Source organism: Oncorhynchus mykiss, chromosome 7 (assembly GCF_013265735.2).
Source record: "Oncorhynchus mykiss isolate Arlee chromosome 7, USDA_OmykA_1.1, whole genome shotgun sequence".
NCBI lineage: Eukaryota > Metazoa > Chordata > Actinopteri > Salmoniformes > Salmonidae > Oncorhynchus > Oncorhynchus mykiss.
In genome coordinates, this window is record NC_048571.1 from 76,225,233 (window position 1) to 76,242,927 (window position 17,695).

The 17,695-nt window shown below is 42.8% G+C and overlaps 1 protein-coding gene across 2 annotated transcripts in view; it reads left to right on the top strand.

The window, feature by feature from the left end:
- The first annotated feature begins 6,028 nt into the window (after window positions 1-6,028).
- The window catches only part of LOC110528505 (carbohydrate sulfotransferase 11), a 35,648-nt gene continuing 23,981 nt past the window's right edge, over window positions 6,029-17,695 (top strand). Inside the window, exons 1-2 of one of the 2 annotated variants that reach the window (XM_021610611.2) lie at window positions 6,029-6,514; window positions 6,762-6,910. Coding sequence is in view for 1 of the 2 variants with exons in the window: in XM_021610610.2 (XP_021466285.1) it covers window positions 6,421-6,514 (94 nt within the window). In the remaining variant the exon portion in view is untranslated. The remainder of the gene's footprint in view (window positions 6,515-6,761; window positions 6,911-17,695) is intronic. The other variant, XM_021610610.2, reaches the window with a different exon arrangement.

The following is a 17,695-nucleotide window of genomic DNA, read 5'->3' on the forward strand; positions in this document are numbered from 1 at the left end:
AGATAAGATCAGAGTTCATAACCGGGAATCGGGTGTGTAAAAAGTCTTATCAGTGTGCTATGACGTTTCCTCCTTACTGGAAAGGACCAGCAATGTGGCTTCCACTCAGACCAGGTTTGTCCTGGTACAAACAGATCTGTGACTAGACTATCAGCATTTCATTACTTGCATATCATAAACCATTGGGAGGGGGAAATGTGTATATTGTCCCAATTGTCCTTCAACCTGTATTCTTGAACTTGTACATTTCAGAAATTATATTATATTGAAACATTTGAACTGAGGTATATCTTTAGGAAAACCAATATTCTGTGTGCTGAGAACTGTTTTTCAGTACAAGGTGGGTGTGTGGTTTTCATAGTGATGAGATTATTTTAATATTATTTTAATTCGTCGTCCACAGTCGATCAAACCACGTTGAAGTGGGCTCCCATTCATTTCCCTATATATCAGACAAGGATGTTTTGAAATGTATAATGGGGTATTTCCGTTCAGATTTGTGTATCAATTGCTATGGCCTATTCATCCAGTTAGTGGCGGTCATGATCAAAAGAGCCTGGACTGGTGTGAAGCTTTTGTTGGGTTTAGTGGTTCTGTCTTTCGCTTGGGTGTGTAAACGGTGTCACCTGCACATGCTGCCATGGCAACTCTGGTCTATGCATTTTAATTAGCTTTATAGTCCCTCAGTTGAATTGAAAAGCACTCTACCGGAGATGTGATTCAATTATTTTGTCTGTTTATCATTGAGAGCTTTTCAAACAAACAGAGCTCCATCCCTGTTAATCAACGTGTTCCCAGAGTTTATTTAAGGTGGAGTAATTCATGTCAGTTACTAGAAATCTGTGGCAACATACCTGAATAGTCCAAAGGGGTTGAATACATTTGTAAGTAAACTTTTGTAGTCCTGTTCTATATTTTTGAGATTAGGGCCCATAATTATAAAGAACAAGGCCTTTTCTTCTCACTGAGAATGAAGTTGTCAAGGATTGCAAACAAAGACCCCAAAACCACTTAACATTTGGTCTCCTATCGATTTTCTCCCATACCTTTATGGTACAGAAGGAAATGTAGCCAAGGCGGGCTAGATAAAGTGACCACGAACTTTACGTGCTCTGTGATTGTTACCAGAAAACAGCCAACAACTTCTGTGACTCACAATGACAAGCCCTAACCCCCTCTGTTGTAACGGAGTCTTGTGTTGAAACATGTTCGACTATAAGTACAGGTTTTTGTTCATCTTAGACTCAAACAATCATCAGTCATTAACCTGATTACATTCAATGGACATATACAGTATGCTTAGTACTTTGCATTGAAAACTGAACAGGTAATGCCGTTTGGTTTATTACAAGTCGAACTAAATGTTTTTAGACTTCCTTGAGACTTCCGACTCATCCTGCATCAGTGACTCAGGAACTAAACTCAGCAAAAAAAGAAACGTCCCTTTTTCAGGACCCTGTCTGTCTTTCAAAGATAATTAGTAAAAATCCAAATAACTTCATTGTAAAGGGTTTAAACACTGTTTCCAATGCTTGTTCAATGACCCATAAACAATTAATGAACGACCGTTCCACAGGTGCATGTTAAGACACTAACAGCTTACAAACGGTAGGCAATTAAGGTCACAGTTATGAAAACTTAGGACAGTAAAGAGGCCTTTCTACTGACTCTGGAAAAACACCAAAAAGATGCCCAGGGTCCCTGCTCATCTGTGTGAACGTGCCTTAGGCATGCTGCAAGGATGCATGAGGACTGCAGATGTGGCCAGGGCAATAAATTGCTATGTCTGTACTGTGAGATGCCTAAGACGGCGCTACAGGACGGACAGCTGATCATCCTCGCAGTGGCAGACCACGTGAAACAACACCTGCACACGATCGGTAAATCCGAACATCACACCTGCAGGACAGGTACAGGATGGCAACAACTGCCTGAGTTACACCAGGAACACACAATCACTCCATCAGTGCTCACACTGTCCGCAATTGGCTGAGAGAGGCTGGACTGAGGGCTTGTAGGCCTGTTGTAAAACAGGTCCTCACCAGATATCACCGGCAACAACGTTGTCTATGGGCACGAACCCACGGTCGCTGGACCAGACAGGACTGGCAAAAAGTGCTCTTCACTGATGAGTCACGGTTTTGTCTCACCAGGGGTGATGGTCGGATTTGTGTTTATCGTTGAAGGAATGAGCGTTACACGGAGGCCTCTGGAGTGGGAGCGATTTGGAGGTGGAGGGTCCGTCATGGTCTGGTGCGGTGTGTCAGCATCATCGGACTGAGCTTGTTGTCATTGCAGGCAATCTCAACGCTGTGAGTTACAGGGAAGACAACACCTCCCTCATGTGGTACCCTTCCTTCAGTCTCATCCTGACATGAACCTCCAACATGACAATGCCACCAGCCGTACTGCTCGTTCTGTGCATGATTTCCTGTAAGACAGGAATGTCAGTGTTCTGCTATGGCCAGCAAAGAGCCCGGATCTCAATCCCATTGAGCAAATCTGGGACCTGTTGGATCGCAGGGTGAGGACTAGGGCCATTCCCCCTAGAAATGTCTGGGAACTTGCAGGTGCCTTGGTGGATGAGTGGGGTAACATCTCACAGCAAGAACTGGCAAATCTGGTGGTCCATGAGGAGGAGACTTTTGATTTTGACACGCCCTTTGTTCAGGGACACATTATTCCATTTCTGTTAGTCACATGTCTGTGGAACTTGTTCAGTTTATGTCTCAGTTGTTGAATCTTGTTATGTTCATACAAATATTTACACGTTAGGTTTGCTGAAAATAAACGCAGTTGACAGCGAGAGGACATTTATTTTTAGTATGACATTTATATCTAGTATGAGTGGAGTGATCATTTCTTATTTCTGCGTAATGTACCTCTTCCTATGATTCTCTCTATGGTTCGAACAATGGCAGGGTGCGTGGTATGGACTCAAGTGTCCTCTGCTGGTGCTTTGAATGATCAAACTTGCTCATGAAAAGTCAAGGTGCTATATAGAGTAATGCATTTTATGTAGGCCTAATAAAGATCTTACGAAGGCTTCCTTGAGTCTTTATAAGATGCATTTATACGCTAGTTTAAAAGAGCAATATTCATAAATCTCTCTGCCATTTCCTGGTTGATCAAATTCTAATAATTTGCCTAATTTCAGTTTGTGACAAAACAAGCAATGTGTGGAGAATCATTGTGCAAACCGCTGTGAAATGTATTTTCGGTAACCAAAAATATTTTCATTTGTTTGAAGCTGGTGTACAAAGCCGGGAATCATAGAAATAGTGCAGATCTACTGATTTCTTTAGACTTGCATTCAATGAGTGACAGATCTATAATTCCGGTTTCTAAGTTAATTTGGTTGGGTGGCCCATAAAGTTACACATTACAGCTTTAAAGTGGGACCATTCTACCGACCATTCTATGTGCGCGTTAGATGACTAATAGCAGATAAGTCCAGATGTAAAAGGAGTAACAATTCAGTTACAAACTTGGAAGTATGAACAAGGAGAATCATTGTTTCTCCTCTTGTTTTCTGTATGTCTTCTGACATCTCAACATCTCACCGTTTTATCATTGTTGTCCAGTAGGGGACAGTACAGTTTCACTAGTGCCTGGTGTCCACGAAGAGCTGAACAATTCTTCGCATAGAGACCAAACCATCCCCATTATTGTAATCCTACTGAGTTTGTTTTTATTTACCCATTTTATGTGGAGCCATTCACTCAGTTTGTTGTACTGTCTGGGAACATGTTACCCATAAACAAATGGACCCTTCACCTCATCGGGACAAAAATGTGTTTGCAATGAATCATGGGACAGAGTATCATTTTTAAGAGGAAGAAGGGAGGGATAGCTTGATGGAGTAGGAGATGGGGAGGGAACAAGGGAGGGGAGAGAGTGAGCTCTTACGTCCCGACAATATCACAAGGGTGCTCAGCCTCAGATCTGTGTCAAGCACAGAGCGAGAGACCATGCCAGGGAGCGCGCTCTCTCTCTCTGGGTCTCTCTCTCTCTCTGTGTGTGTGTGTGTCACTTTCCTGTAATGTTCTCCTTTGCCCTACTATTGCCACAGCAGATGCTGTCCTTCTTGTCATTTAAGTGACAGTTACACCTTACCATCATGGCCTTCGTTTTCAAATACAAGCTTGCAGGGTTATAGGGATGATTGGGCCATACGTGAAATGTCTATGGACAAAGAGAGAGTGCAATGCATGCTTTGGTTTAGTTAAACTAGCCACTGCTACCAACTGCTAAAATTACAATTTTGTAACCAAAGGCCAGTGCTAGTCAATGTCCCCCAATTAGCAAACTCATATTTCATGCCCAAATCCTCTCTAAAAGGGATGTTGTAGCTGACTTTGAGATGATCACTAAAATACTGCTTGCTCTGCAGTAAAGATGGCAAAAACAGTATTAATGATTGACGTCTTTTTTTCTCTGTGTATTTGAAACTGGTTTGCAGTTGTCTTTTCTTCTCGTCCCTGCTCTCCCGCCGCTTCCAGTTCTCTGACAGATGTGGTCTGACACAGCAGAATGAAGCACTGACAATAAGTATTACGGTGGAATGCAGACACCGCCCTGGCTTGCTAGTCTATCATGCCAATAACCAAAACAATGTAGGAGATTTACATTCTCAAGAACAAAAATGTCAAATATCGAAGCCACTTATCATTTTTTTTGTCTCTCTTGTGTTATGTAACAGGTCGACTTTAGAGGCAGGGCAAAGGTTAAAGATATGTTAGAAACGTTTGTATGCTCCAACTATGTGATGTTTAGTGTCTATAACAGTCAAATCATTGACATTCTGTGAGGGAAAGCTACACGAAGTGTAGTCCAAATGAACAAGCGCATTACTTTTTAAAGCACATACTGTACAGTATGGTGTGGTTTTGCTTTTATTTCATAAGTCTTGTTTAGTTTTAAATAGCCAAACGGATTATTGATTGTGGAGCGAGAACAGTTTACAGTTTTTTGAGAATCTATCATGGCTTCATTACTCTGTCCTCCCACCAACCATGTTTATTGGTTAAGAAATGTAACCTTGTACTTAATAATCTCTCCCATTACAATGACACTTTTCCTTAAGTTCCTCACAGCAGTGTTTTCCCAAATGTCCACCATAATTTGCAAATAAATTCATAAAAAAACTTACAATGTGATTTTCTGGATTTTTTTTTTCTCTTGTTGTCTGTCATAGTTGAAGTGTACCTATGATGAAAATTACAGGCCTCTCTCATCTTTTTAAGTGGGAGAACTTGCACAATTGGTGGCTGACTAAATACTTTTTTTGCCCCACTGTATATAGCCTCGTTACTGTTATTTTATTGTTGCTCTTTAATCATTTGTTATTTTTTTACTTCAGTTTATCTAGTAAATACTTTCTTGGCTTGTAAGTAAGCATTTCACTGTAAGGTGTACACGTGTTGTATTCGGCACATGTGACATAAAATTTGATTTGAAATATCACTGTAGTAGTGAACGGTGGTGTATGGCCCAGAACTGATTTTTACCTGGGTATATGTAACAATGTCTACACTGTAATTACCCTACTTGCTTATGTAGCTTGTGTGCAATAGGTGCTAGATCATTAGTATCTAGCTGCAGAAAAAATAAACCCAGGCCTATTCAAATATCACTGTAGTCATTCATTTTATACCAGGAATTCATTTGCATTGGTTCACTGAATATACATCATATTTATTTTCCAATTTCACCAACTAAACTCTTGTGGGTGTATATTGAACAAAAATATAAACGCAACATGCAACAATTTAAAAGATTTTACTGAGTTACAGTTCATATAAGAAAATCAGTCCATTTATATAAATTAATTATGCCCTAATCTATGGATTTCACATGACTGGGCAGGGGTGCACCCAATCTGAATTAATTTCCCCCCACAAAATGGCTTTATTACAGACAGAGATACTCCTCTGTCTGGATTTGTTATTTCTGCTCATATTGCTATATTTTTTTTCAGTATAGCATATGATTCACCCCATGCCACGTGCCAGCCATGTTTCTGGAAAGTAAAGAGTTAACAAAAAACCAAACGTTTGGAAAGAAGCTTCAACGGGCATATAAAACCCTTCATCATAAAAATACATTTGTGTTTTTCTCCTGGCCAGTTGGGTCTGCAACTCATTATTTGCTAGCTTCACATACCGTAAAGTGTCGCTCCTTTTGTGGTTGAACAGTTGCAACTTTTCAACGGCGCAGAACATGCGTGGATGTACATCAACATGACGAATTGCACAAGTAACAACCAGCAATTTTATTTGAAGAAGGCTGTTCTATATGTACCCGGGCAATGTTCTCGAATGTCCAAATCCCTAACATTACTTGAGCGTGGAACGGTCATTTTTTTCGCATGAATTACAAACGGATTTGGGTCGGTTTTGTCGTTCCTTAAGATTCAGGATGAGAAAACCCAAAGTTAATCGGATGGTTCTTGCGATGTGCTTGGGGTGTTTTATAATGGTTATATTCTATTTTCAGAGCAACTTGAAACCAGGTGAGTCGAATACCCTGCACGAGCGTTTTATATTTCGACGTTAATAAGGGTTCATAGTTTCACCATGTGTTGTGCATACAGAGTAACTTTTGAACATACAGTATGTATATTTAAAGCTCTCAAATGGCATGCCCTACATTGGGATTGTTTTTCTTCTTCTTCGTATTAATAAGTATCCTAATTGTACAGTAATAGGCACTCAATATTTGCCAACAGCAATTCATTCCTGCCATCTGTGTTCTCATAGTGTTCCTGAATGGTCCAGTCTCAGCCCCGACTTCAATCTGCTTAAAAAACTGAAGAGAATGTTTGAATATTGCTGCTCATGAATGATTCCGAACCAAATGTACTGAGCTTGAGCAATGAGCAAACAAATGTTGCCCTAAGAGAGTAAAGGTTGGTAGAATCGTATTCAAAATGATTCACAGCTGTCTGTAATGGCTGCCAAAGGTGCTACCACCAAGTATTTAGCAGGCAGCTCTTTTTACATTTTTTAATTAAATTACACACACACATATATATATATATGTGTGTGTAATTTAATAAAAAAATGTATTTATTTATATATATATATTATTAGGTATTATTTTATATATATATATATATATATATATATATATATATATATATATATATATATATATATATATATATATATATATATATATATATATATATTAGGTAGCCAAGTGGAACTAGCGTTGGATTAGTAACCGAAAGGTTGCAGGATCGAATCCCCGAGCTGACAAGGTACAAATCTGTCGTTCTGCTCCTGAACAAGGCAGTTAACCCACTGTTCCTAGGCCGTGATTGAAAATAAGAATTTGTTCTTAACTGACTTTCCTAGTTAAAGGTCCACTATGCAGAAATTGCTACACCATTTCTTGGTTTCAAAATTCTAAGTTCGCCTAATTTCAGTTTGTGACAAAACAAGTGTATATATAGTAGGGAATCATTGTACCATCTACCATCGCTCAAAAACGTACATATTGCAGCTTAGTGTTAAATCTAGTGATAATGGAGAAATGTTGTAATTAGATCTTGTTTGTGCAAATACCAAATTCCTTTCAAATCCATAACATTATGCATTGTCTGCCTGTTATCTTCAATATGTTTAACAATATTGTTCAGTACATGTCATTTTATTGGTGTTCTAAGCATATAAAATGTAAACACATTCATTTACATGCTTTCTAATATTTATATTTTGACAGAAAAGTATAATTTTATTATTTGAAGTTTGTCCTCATTTACTAGGCCTACATGAAGCAGACATAATGTAAATGAATGTGTCATATTTGAGATGATTTAAAGCAAATTCCGATACAACATTTGTTTACTCTAATTGGGCAACTCAGCCGGCTGGTTGAGATGTTTGCGATGCATTATTTCTCAAAGTTTACATCATGCAAACAAAAAGTCTTAATTTATGACCTATACTGAGGCTAAATACACACTTTACAGAAAAAATATTTGTCAGATATTTTTTTTCTTGGTGTGCCAAATAGCGACTGTATACCCATTTACTTAGTAATTTGACTAAAGTGAGAAAGTTGGTCATTTTGCAGACTTGGCCTACACCACACTACAGATATAAACACATCTTCTAATGCCTTGCTGTTAGTGAGTAAACCACAGAGATGGTGTGTTTACAGTGTGTTATTGTTGTATTGCGTCTCCACCCCACTCTCAACAGCTTTCATTAATGTTTTACCTCCTGGCAAAACCTGTCTCCATTTCCCTTTGGGATGTGAACCAGAATGGAGGAAAACTTTGATTACCAGTCTGATTGGTTCAGTGTTTTCTCTGCTATGTGGAATAATGTGGTGAGAGTTTCCAGCTGTTGCTGCATTTATTTTACTGCGAGGCCTATCCCACTTTGGTCCTTCTTTGCCAATACAATTGCCATATTCAGACATGCCCAGCCATACTGAGACCAAGTAAGCCTAAAAGAGTACATTTTGGGGCTTTTTATCAAACGTTCGAAAATAATGGTCACCTCTGCCTGTTAGTTTACTTGTTACAACATTGTTTTTAAGAACTTTTCCCATTTATCAGTAAAAATGGTGCCGGAGAAGAAGGCAGATGTTTTACGTGTACCCAACCGATTGTGTTTTTTGTTTGTTTATTTGCGTTGTTTGTAACATATTTTTAAAACTTATTTTGTACATAATGTTGCCGCTACCGTCTCTTATGATCGAAAATAACTTCTGGATATCAGGACTGTGATTACTCACCACGGACTGGCAGAATCCTTTTTTTCCTTTAACAAGTCTGACAAGCCCGACTTGAACGATATACTGCTTTCACGGGAACAGGCCCAGATCCCTGTGATTTGCGTGAGGCACAGAAAAAGGGACCAGAGGGTGGGCTGCCTTCTGAGAATTTGTAGGCGATCTAATAAACCCCCACTTCCTTCCATTCTACAAGCAAACGTGCAATCTTTGGAGAATAAAATCGATTACCTACGGGCAAGATTAAACTACCAACAGGACATTCAAAACTGTAATATCTTGTGCTTCACGGAGTCGTGGCTGAACGACGACACTATCAACATACAGCTGGCTGGTTATACGCTGTACCGTCAGGATAGAACAGCGGTGTCTGGTAAGACAAGGGGCTATGTATTTTTGTAAATAACAGCTGGTGCACAATATCTAAGGAAGTCTCGAGCTATTGCTCGCCTGAGTTAGAGTATCTCATGATAAGCTGTAGACCACACTATCTATCTAGAGAGCTAGATCTCTATTTTTCGTAGCTGTTTACATACCACTACAGTCAAGAGGCTGGCACTTAGACAACATTGAATGAGCTGTTATCCGCCATAAGCAAAGAAGAAAACGCTCACTCAGAGGCGGCGCTCCTAGTAGCCGGGGACTTTAATGCAGGGAAACATAAATCGGTTTTACCAAATTTCTATCAGCATGTTAAATGTGCAACCAGAGGGAGATAAAAATCTGGACAACGTTTACTCCACACACACAGACGCATACAAAGCTCTCCCTTGACCTCCATTTGGCAAATCTGACCATAATTATATCCTCCTGACTCCTGTTTACAAGCAAAAATGAAAGCAGGAAGCACCAGTGACTAGATCAATAAAAAAGTGGTCAGATGAAGCAGACACTACGCTACAGGTCTGTTTTGCTAGCACAGACTGGAATATGTTCCGGGATTCCTCCGATGGCATTGAGGAGTACACCACATCAGTCATTGGCTTCATCAATAAGTGCATTGATGACATTGTCCCCACAGTGACCGTACGTGCATACCCCAACCAGAAGCCATGGATCCGCACTGAGCTAAAGGCTAGAGCTGCTGCTTTCAAGGAGCGGGACTCTAACCCGGAAGCTTATAAGAAATCCCGCTATGCCCTCCGACGAACCATCAAACAGGCAAAGCGCCAATACAGGACTAAGATCGAATCGTACTACACCGGCTCTGACGCTCGTCGGATTTGGCAGGGCTTGCAAACTATTACAGACTACAAAGGGAAGCACAGCCGAGAGCTGCCCAGTGACACGAGCCTACCAGACGAGCTAAACTACTTCTATCATCACTTCGATGCAAATAACACTGAAACATGCATGAGAGCACCAGCTGTTCCGGATGACTGTGTGATCACGCTCTACGCAGACTTTTAAACAGGTCAACATTCACAAGGCCGCAGGGCCAGACAGATTACCAGGGCGTGTACTGTGAGCATGCGTTGACCAACTGGCAGCGCATGCTCGCATCTCCTTGTCCGAGTCTGTAATTCCAACATATTTTAAGCAGACCACCATAGTGCCTGTGCCCAAGAACTAAAAGGTAACCTGCCTAAATGACTACCGACCCGCAACACTCACGTCTGTAGCCATTAAGTTCTTTGAAAAGCTGGTCATGGCTCACATCAACACCATTATCCCAGAAACCCTAGACCCACTCCAATTTGCACACCACCCCAACAGATCCACAGATAATACAATCTCTATTGCACTCCACACTGCCCTTTCCCACCTGGACAAAAGGAACACCTATGTGAGAATGCAATTCATTGACTACAGCTCAGCGTGCAACACCATAGTGCCCTCAAAGCTCATCAATAAGCTAAGGACCCTGTGACAAAACACCTCCCTCTGCAACTGGATCCTGGACTTCCTGACGGGCCGCCCCCAGGTGGTAAGGGTAGGTAACAACCCATCCGCCTCGGTGATCCTCAACACAGGGGCCCCTCAGGGGTGCGTGCTCAGTCTCCTACTGTACTTACTGTTCACTCATGACTGCACGGCCAGGCACGACTCCAACACACCTGTGCTACCACCGTAGCATACTCCTGGGCTACAATACCCGGGCCCACGACCGGTCTATCGATGTCACCGCATGAAGAGGAATAAACAGACTCCCCCCATCGCGACGTCCCCCAAAGGCTAACTCTCTAGCCCTCGCTATCTCCCTGCTTGCTAATTCGGCCTGCTAACTGCTAGCTTGTCCAGCTCCGGTCCGCTAACTGCTACCTTGTTTAGCCCGGGCCTACAAACTGTTAGCTTGTTAGCACAGGCCTGCTAACCGTCTGAATTGCCGCGTCCCAAACACTCACACTCATCTCTTTTTGATTTTTAACTTGTTTATACCTTCCGGAAACCTGCCTCACCCAATGTGATACGGAATCGCTATTATTTTTTATTTTTAGTACACACTCAAGAACCCCCAGAAGCTAACCAGCTAACTAGCTACAAGCTATTTAGTCATTGTTAGTTTTTTTAACCTGGATAACACTCGCCAGTCCAGCTTCCCTGCCCCATCCACCGCTGCCCCCTGGACACTGATCTCTTGGCTACATAGCTGATGCACGCTGGACTGTCCATTAATCACGGTACTCCATTCTGCTTGTTTGTTTTATCTGTTGGCCCCGTTGCCTAGTCAACGCCATTTTACCTGCTGTTGTTGTGCTAGCTGATTAGCTGTTGTCTCACCTACTGTTTTAGCTAGCTTTCCCAACTCAACACCTGTGATTACTGTATGCCTCGCTGTATGTCTCTCTCAAGTGTCAATATGCCTTGTATACTGTTGTTCAGGTTAGTTATCATTGTTTTAGTTCACAATGGAGCCCCTAGTTCCACTCTTCATACCCCTGATAACTTCTTTGTCCCACCTCCCACACATGCGGTGACCTCACCCATTACAACCAGCATGTCCAGAGATACAACCTCTCTCATCATCACCCAGTGCCTGGGCTTACCTCCGCTGTACCCGCACCCCACCATACCCCTGTCTGCGCATTATGCCCTGAATATATTCTACCATGCCCAGAAACCTGCTTCTCTTATTCTCTGTCCCCAACGCTCTAGGCGACCAGTTTTGATAGCCTTTAGCCGCACTCTCATACTACTCCTTCTCTGTTCCGCGGGTGATGTGGAGGTAAACCCAGGCCCTGCATGTCCCCAGGCACCCTCATTTGTTGACTTCTGTGATTGAAAAAGCCTTGGTTTCATGCATGTCAACATCAGAAGCCTCCTCCCTAAGTTTGTTTTACTCACTGCTTTAGCACACTCTGCTAACCCTGATGTCCTTGCTGTGTCTGAATCCTGGCTCAGGAAGGCCACCAAAAATTCAGAGATTTCCATACCCAACTATAACATCTTCCGTCAAGATATAACTGCCAAAGGGGGAGGAGTTGCAGTCTACTGCAGAGATAGCCTGCAAAGTAATGCCATACTTTCCAGGTCCATACCCAAACAGTTCGAACTACTAATTTTGAAAATTACTCTCTCCAGAAATAAGTCTCTCACTGTTGCCGCCTGCTACCGACCTCCCTCAGCTCCCAGCTGTGCCCTGGACACCATTTGTGAATTGATCGCCCCCCATCTAGCTTCAGAGTTTGTTCTGTTAGGTGACCTAAACTGGGATATGCTTAACACCCCGGCAGTCCTACAATCTAAGCTAGATGCCCTCAATCTCACACAAATCATCAAGGAACCCACCAGGTACAACACTAACTCTGTAAACAAGGGCACCCTCATAGACGTCATCCTGACCAACTGGCCCTCCAAATACACCTCCGCTGTCTTCAACCAGGATCTCAGCGATCACTGCCTCATTGCCTGTATCCGCTACGAAGCCGCAGTCAAACGACCACCCCTCATCACTGTCAAACGCTCCCTAAAACACTTCTGTGAGCAGGCCTTTCTAATCGACCTGGCCCGGGTATCCTGGAAGGACATTGACCTCATCCCGTCAGTTGAGGATGCCTGGTCATTCTTTAAAAGTAACTTCCTCACCATTTTAGATAAGCATGCTCCGTTCAAAAAATGCAGAACTAAGAACAGATACAGCCCTTGGTTCACCCCAGACCTGACTGCCCTCGACCAGCACAAAAACATCCTGTGGCGGACTGCAATAGCATCGAATAGTCCCCGTGATGTGCAACTGTTCAGGGAAGTCCGGAACCAATACACGCAGTCAGTCAGGAAAGCTAAGGCCAGCTTCTTCAGGCAGAAGTTTGCATCCTGTAGCTCCAACTCCAAAAAGTTCTGGGACACTGTGAAGTCAATGGAGAACAAGAGCACCCCCCCCCCGCTGCTCCTCGCCCAAGCCTCTCCAGGTTCTCCTTTACCCAAATTCAGATAGCAGATGTTCTGAAAGAGCTGCAAAACCTGGACCCGTACAAATCAGCTGGGCTTGACAATCTGGACCCTCTATTTCTGAAACTATCCGCCACCATTGTCGCAACCCCTATTACCAGCCTGTTCAACCTCTCTTTCATATCGTCTGAGATCCCCAAGGATTGGAAAGCTGCCGCAGTCATCCCCCTCTTCAAAGGGGGAGACACCCTGGACCCAAACTGTTACAGACCTATATCCATCCTGCCCTGCCTATCTAAGGTCTTCGAAAGCCAAGTCAACAAACAGGTCACTGACCATCTCGAATCCCACTGTACCTTCTCCGCTGTGCAATCTGGTTTCCGAGCCGGTCACGGGTGCACCTCAGCCACACTCAAGGTACTAAACGATATCATAACCGCCATCGATAAAAGACAGTACTGTGCTGCCGTCTTCATCGACCTTGCCAAGGCTTTCGACTCTGTCAATCACCATATTCTTATCGGCAGACTCAGTAGCCTCGGTTTTTCGGATGACTGCCTTGCCTGGTTCACCAATTACTTTGCAGACAGAGTTCAGTGTGTCAAATCGGAGGGCATGCTGTCCGGTCCTCTGGCAGTCTCTATGGGGGTGCCACAGGGTTCAATTCTCGGGCCGACTCTTTTCTCTGTATACATCAATGATGTTGCTCTTGCTGCGGGCGATTCCCTGATCCACCTCTACGCAGACGACACCATTCTATATACTTTCGGCCCGTCATTGGACACTGTGCTATCTAACCTCCAAACAAGCTTCAATGCCATACAACACTCCTTCCGTGGCCTCCGACTGCTCTTAAACGCTAGTAAAACCAAATGCATGCTTTTCAACCGATCGCTGCCTGCACCCGCATGCCCGAATAGCATCACCACCCTGGATGGTTCCGACCTAGAATATGTGGACATCTATAAGTACCTAGGTGTCTGGCTAGACTGCAAACTCTCCTTCCAGACTCATATCAAACATCTCCAATCGAAAATCAAATCAAGAGTCGGCTTTCTATTCCGCAACAAAGCCTCCTTCACTCACGCCGCCAAGCTTACCCTAGTAAAACTGACTATCCTACCGATCCTCGACTTCGGCGATGTCATCTACAAAATGGCTTCCAACACTCTACTCAGCAAACTGGATGCAGTCTATCACAGTGCCATCCGTTTTGTCACTAAAGCACCTTATACCACCCACCACTGCGACTTGTATGCTCTAGTCGGCTGGCCCTCGCTACATATTCGTCGCCAGACCCACTGGCTCCAGGTCATCTACAAGTCCATGCTAGGTAAAGCTCCGCCTTATCTCAGCTCACTGGTCACGATGGCAACACCCATCCGTAGCACGCGCTCCAGCAGGTGTATCTCACTGATCATCCCTAAAGCCAACACCTCATTTGGCCGCCTTTCGTTCCAGTACTCTGCTGCCTGTGACTGGAACGAATTGCAAAAATCGCTGAAGTTGGAGACTTTTATCTCCCTCACCAACTTCAAACATCAGCTATCTGAGCAGCTAACCGATCGCTGCAGCTGTACATAGTCTATTGGTAAATAGCCCACCCATTTTCACCTACCTCATCCCCATACTGTTTTTATTTATTTACTTTTCTGCTCTTTTGCACACCAATATCTCTACCTGTACATGACCATCTGATCATTTATCACTCCAGTGTTAATCTGCAAAATTGTAATTATTCGCCTACCTCCTCATGCCTTTTGCACACATTGTATATAGACTCCCCCTTTGTTTTCTACTGTGTTATTGACTTGTTAATTGTTTACTCCATGTGTAACTCTGTGTTGTCTGCTCATACTGCTATGCTTTATCTTGGCCAGGTCGCAGTTGCAAATGAGAACTTGTTCTCAACTAGCCTATCTGGTTAAATAAAGGTGAAATAAAAAATAAAAAAACACCATCATTAAGTTTGCAGATGACACAACAGTGGAAGGCCTGCTCACCGATATCAACGAGACAACTTATAGGGAGGAGGTCAGAGACCTGGCCGTGATGTACCAGGACAACAACCTCTCCCTCAATGTGATCAAGACAAAGGAGATGATTGTGGACTACAGGAAGAAGAGGACCGAGCACACCCCTATTCTCATCGGGGCTGTAGTGGAGCAGGTTGAGAGCTTCAAGTTCCTTGGTATCCACATCACCAATAAACTAACATGGTCCAAGCATAGCAAGACAGTCGTGAAGAGAGCATAACAAAACCTATTCCACCTCAGGAGACTGAAAAGATTTGGCATGGGTCCTCAAACATCACCACAAAATCTACGGGAATAGCTTGAAAATTCAAGACCCTTGGGTGTTGCCATAGATTTACGTTAGAAGTGCCCATCCCAAGAAGGCTCAAGGTCATTGGCCACAGATAAAATGATGTCAAATCATATATCTACTTTAGATTTAATTGGACTGATCATGTCAACATCATACTTTCAAAATCTTAGTTAGCAAGCTAGACAAGCAGTTATCATCATGAGTCAAGTCGACAATCTCCTGGCAAATCATTTTCAACCCTTGTCATATGAAGAGAAATTATAGATGAAACGTATCGGTGCTCATCGGCCATTGGACATAAACATTACACAACAAGTTGGAAATTGAGTGGTTTGGAAGGAATCAGTGGCTAACTGCAAGTGTTGCAAAGCAATCACTAGCCTGCTATTCAGTGGAGAGGGTGTGTGGTCCAAGTCTGGTTTTAAGGGTCTCTTTTCCAAGCTTAAAAAGGATAAACATTCACATGCAACACCATGGGCCAGAAGAGGTTGAATACATTCGCCATTCTGTCAAACCAGCATGACTTCTGCCACGTTCAAAACAACTGGGAATTCTCAGACTTCAAGTGAGATCAAGACAACTGGGAACTCGGGGGGAAAAAAACTAGCTCCGGCTTGGAAAATGTTTTGAACTGCCATCCAACTCGGAATTCCAAGTCGTGAACTCTGGCCTCTTTCTAGAGCTCTGACCTAAAGATCACTGACGTCATGATTCAACCTTTGTTTTTTTTCAGTTCTCTTGAAAGCACCGTAAATCCAAAGAATGCCAGACTTTGACAAAGTTTGATGACAAAATTTGCCCACAATATGGACCACCTTCCACCTTCCTGGTAAAGTGATTACAGCATAACAAGGGGAGTCCAAAAATGTATTGTATGCTGCTGCATAAATGATGTAATATACCAGGGAGATATGTATATTGTACCTAAGATAGGAATAGGTATGTGTTGTGTAGTAAGCTGGTGGTAGCCCATGTGCCTCACCCTAATAATTTTGTCCCTTTCCCCTCATAACTTAGCCTACTGTTCTGACTTGGTGGTGCACATGTAGCCTATAACCTGTTTTAGAGAAATGTAATCATTGAATATTGTAAGAGCTTTCATTGTCTGCTTATATGCCCCCTTTATTTATCCTACGGTCGTGACTTGGTGTACAGGGATAATACTGTAAGAACAGCCCATGTTCTGAATTCTGTTGCAATACAGTAGAAAAGTGCTGATTAAATAGTTATATTGACTACATCCATCTTAGCTCACTCATTAATGTCTTAATCGAAATTACTGATGGCCTCTTATCCACTCATCTTTCCCTTATGCCATAGTATGTACTATGTACATCTCAATTATCTGTAGAAACCACATTTGTGTAAGCAAGTCAGCCCTGTCAGCTATGTTTTTTTCAAAAGCAGTAAATGAGGCTGAATTAACTTTTTCGCTGCCAGACAAGGCTCCGCTGATAACTAGGTGTAGCGGTGGTAAGGATTCATTCCATGGTGTTGAAAAGAAAGCTCTGCTGTTGGGACAGCTTTATGTAGGCCCTAACAGTTTGTGGGCACCGTAAGTCACTGTTATAGTGCAATGAATGTGTTTTTTAGTGTTGTGTACCCCCCAAAAAAATGTTTGGGTTCTATCAGTTTACACAAGGAAGCTGGTCCCCACCTCATACATGCCTTGCCTGGGCTTGACTCAAGGGCATTGCGGTTATATAAGATGTACCTGCTCGACACGCGAGTGTCAAGAACAACTGCAGCACCACACACTAATAAAAATCCCCTTAGGGGTAAATCTGTACATCCTGTTTCCAGTCAGAAGAGTAGGAGCACAGTCTTGAAATATGTTCCAGTTTCTCATTTTTGAAGTGTTTGGCATTGTTTGAGTCTTCAGTCTAGAATGTAGTGTCCCAGAAGCGATAACGACTGACTGTCTCTCATTAAGTAGATCTCGATGGCACTCAGTGTCCCAGGTGAAATCAGTTCTGCCTGGGATTTCCGTCAGATCTGTAGCCATCTTGGGATATTGATGACAGCTCGATTAGGCCCCGCTGTTCTTTTCCCCCTGCCAGCTGCATATTCATGATGACCAAGCACTCCAGGATTAGATTATTTTGTGATTCCGGAAGACGTATTTCTTCGCTCACTCTAGGCTTGGTTCATAATTGGCCTCCATTACTTCCAGCTGCTCTCACCAAGGCACAAACCCCACGTAGGATTGGATTATCTTCTTACACACAGAGGACTGCTGGGAATGCCAAAAGGAATTCTCTCTAGATTTTTGTCTTGCATAATTTGTATG